Below are 3,440 nucleotides of genomic sequence, written 5' to 3'. Positions count from 1 at the left end.
TTGACCTTTGACAAGGTCAAAATTTTTTATTTTTTAGAAAAATTCTTATATATATATACTTATATGTATATATAAATTCTTATATATATATAGTATATATATATACTTTTTATTATATTTTGTAGGAGGTAACGGTTTTCTTGGGAAGATCTTAATTGAGAAACTGTTGCGTAGTTGCCCCGATATTTCTATGATGTACTTATTAATACGGTCAAAAAAAGGCAAGAGTCCCAAAAGCCGACTGGACGAAATGTTTGAGAGCTCGGTAAGGGAAGAGAAAGCGATATCGAATTAAATACAATGTTCTCGCAAAGCGTTTTGCTAATGTAAAATCTGTAATTTGTAGCTTTATGATTGTGTAAAAAAGGAAGTACCAACTTTTCGCAAAAAAGTTGTGCCAATCGTAGGCGATCTCGAACTTGACGACTTAGGATTGTCCGAAAACGATAGAAACATTCTAATACGTAAAGTATAATAAATAATTTAGATTATTCTCGTGACACTTCCGTTTATATTACATGCATTTTAATGCATATGAATGTATCATGCGCACATACATGAACACAGTGGATATATATTTTACCTAATTATAATTATTAAAGCAGCCAAAGAAATCAGCCTTTTTTTTCTTTTTCTATATTATTCTTTTCCTGTATACATATCAAAAATTATAGTGTAATAACATATTCTTATTTTAGGTTTCCATTATTTTTCACGTTGCGGCAAATGTACGCTTTTATGAGAAACTCAAATTTCATATATTAGTAAATGTTAGCGCTACCGATACCGTTTTGCGCATTGCTAAACTTATGCCAAACTTAAAGGTATAATTCTATCACCTAAGCGTTAAACATGCTAATAATAATTCAAAAAAGTTATTAATATTTACACAAATATTATCCGTTTCTGGAATAAATTTAATTGACGCTTTATTCCACAGTCTTTTTTTATCGATATTTATCTTATAGGCATTTATTTATGTATCAACCATATATGTGAATTTCTGCGTGAAAAATATTGAAGAACGTGTTTACACACATCCTATTAATTACAAAAATATAATTACATTTATCTCATCCGAAAACGCAATAGAGAAGAAATTCGCTAAGTACGTATTAATTCTCTTATTGCATATTTAAATAGTATGCAAATAAATTAATATATCAGTGTAGAGATTCAAGTAGTGTGACGTCCGAAGAAAAAATTACGTCTCTCATTTGATGTATTAATATACGTCGTTCTTTAACGTCACTCTGTTGCTGGTGCAGTTAAATTATCATTTTCAGAATCATTTCACAATGGCCAAATACATATACATTCACGAAAGCAATTGCAGAAGCGCATCTCAAAGACGAAGGCGGAGATTTGCCAATAGGAATATTTCGGCCTGCCATAAGTAAGTAGATTAATAAATTTTATCTTTTAATATATCCAATCCTTAACATAGTAAATTTTTTTAATATTCAGCTTTTTTCTCGAGAATTTATTACGTCATATTCATAGACAATAACTTTGGATTGTTCATATAACTATCCGCTCCGGCTGATTACTCACATTGACACATTATCGAGTAAAAATTCACATCGACACTAGCATAAACGCCAGCTTAAAAAAAAGAAAAACACCGGAAATTGGATTTTACTAAGATTTACATATCGTACACGGCATGCTCGTTTTTCAAAAGAAAAATTTTTGTTAATCTATAACTGAGAAGGAATAATCGTTTTTCATGTTTTTCAGTTTCATCCAGTGCTAGTGAACCGCTCGTCGGATGGAATGACAATTTTTTTGGACCAGTAGGACTTACAGTCTCTATAATAAGCGGTATCCAAAGATTTAAACTATGCAATCCTGACGTCTCTTTAAATTTTGTGCCCGTCGATTTCACCGGAAACGCATTAATCGCGAGTGCATGGGACGTCTTTAATCAATGGAGGTATAATTATCGTAGATATAAACGCCATGAAGTAGAACCGCACTTTTACGAGCGATCCTATTACCACTCAGTCATCCAAACACTGCCTGCAATATTAATATTATTTATTTGTTTTATATTTGTGAATCTAATGACAATAAAAGTAATTATTTTTAAATTATGATTGCAATTATCGCTGTTTTTTATAATCAAACAACTTTAATATAGCCGATAGCGGGTTGACTTTACATGATATTAGAACGTATGTTAAACCGTCAGATGTTACCATATTGACACGTTATAACTATAATTTTGATACTCGGAAAATTTATTACAACTCATTGTCAGATATATGTATTTAAATGGCTTTATCTTGTAGGAAAGGCAAAGACATGCTAATTTATAATTTCGTGCCGCCGGCGGACGCGCCAACTTTAGGTGAATATTTATATAAAATCGTCAATATAAGTAAGACGTATCCCTTAAGCGGAGCGCAATGGTATCCCTTTATAATAATATTACAACGAAAAAGTCTATATAAAATTGGCACTTGGCTCGGTCATTGGCTACCGGGCTTACTTGTTGACATCGTGAGCATTTGTATGAATCATCGTCCGAGGTATCGCAAAAATATAAATATCTAATAGTATGTAGAAACAAAATTATGTAAAACAGGAAATTACAATAAATTCATACTTTTTAGAATGCGGAAAATATATAGAAAAATCGATAATAATTCCTACGCACAGGCACCTTTTCTTATGAAGCGGAAGAATTATTCACGTGATAATGTTGAAGTGATATGGAATCGTCTCGATGAGCGGGATCAGCAGTTATTTAAATTCCAAATGAAAAAATTCGACTGGACAAAATATTTTGTCGATTTTTACAAAGGCATATGCATTTTTTTACTTAATGAAGGTGACAGTGCTTTGGAAATCGGTCGAATCAGACAAAAAAGGTATAACATATCTTCTAGTATTCAATTGCTTTTATTTTAATTTAATTTCAATTTTTTATTTTTTGAGAATAAAATTAAAAATTTCAGATTTTACTGGATACATCAAACCTTCAAAGCTATATTTATCTTTGCCATCCTTTGGATCATCTGGATAATATTTATGAAAGTATTTACATAACTTTTATGTGGGTTTCTATATATATTATTATTTATATTATATATGTGTTTTATTCGCTTATCAAAATGTTATTAACAAGCAAAGGAAAATATTGAAGTACAATTATAACTCTACTAAATATATAAATTCTATATTATATATATTTATTGGGAGGTAAATGGTTATAAGCAATTGTGAAAAAGGTTTTCTTATACGTAAAGGAAAAGAATAATATTAATTTTTTCGCATATGGCTTAATATGGGCTATTCCACGTGAAGCGGATCAGTCATCTCTCAGAAATTTTTTTAATTTTGCACAAAGGTAGTACTTTGGGAGATAGAATTTTGTGCCAAAGGATTTTTTTCTTATTGCAAAATTAATTGAGATAGATCGGAAGAGCACACGT

At 30.4% G+C, this 3,440-nt stretch overlaps 1 protein-coding gene across 1 annotated transcript in view; it reads left to right on the top strand.

Annotated features, from left to right (window-relative positions):
- LOC105449084 (putative fatty acyl-CoA reductase CG5065) overlaps positions 1-3,280 on the top strand; it is a 3,894-nt gene extending 614 nt beyond the window's left edge. The window contains exons 2-10 of the mRNA XM_011688080.1: positions 126-265; positions 347-469; positions 699-824; positions 969-1,108; positions 1,287-1,396; positions 1,741-1,936; positions 2,295-2,534; positions 2,619-2,876; positions 2,964-3,280. Of these exons, the coding sequence (XP_011686382.1) occupies positions 126-265; positions 347-469; positions 699-824; positions 969-1,108; positions 1,287-1,396; positions 1,741-1,936; positions 2,295-2,534; positions 2,619-2,876; positions 2,964-3,054 (1,424 nt within the window). The 3' untranslated portion in view covers positions 3,055-3,280. The remainder of the gene's footprint in view (positions 1-125; positions 266-346; positions 470-698; positions 825-968; positions 1,109-1,286; positions 1,397-1,740; positions 1,937-2,294; positions 2,535-2,618; positions 2,877-2,963) is intronic.
- Positions 3,281-3,440: the final 160 nt, after the last annotated feature.

Source organism: Wasmannia auropunctata, unplaced genomic scaffold, assembly GCF_000956235.1.
Source record: "Wasmannia auropunctata unplaced genomic scaffold, wasmannia.A_1.0 LD336078.1, whole genome shotgun sequence".
Classification (NCBI taxonomy): Eukaryota; Metazoa; Arthropoda; class Insecta; order Hymenoptera; family Formicidae; genus Wasmannia; species Wasmannia auropunctata.
This window is presented reverse-complemented; position numbering and strand designations above follow the sequence as displayed.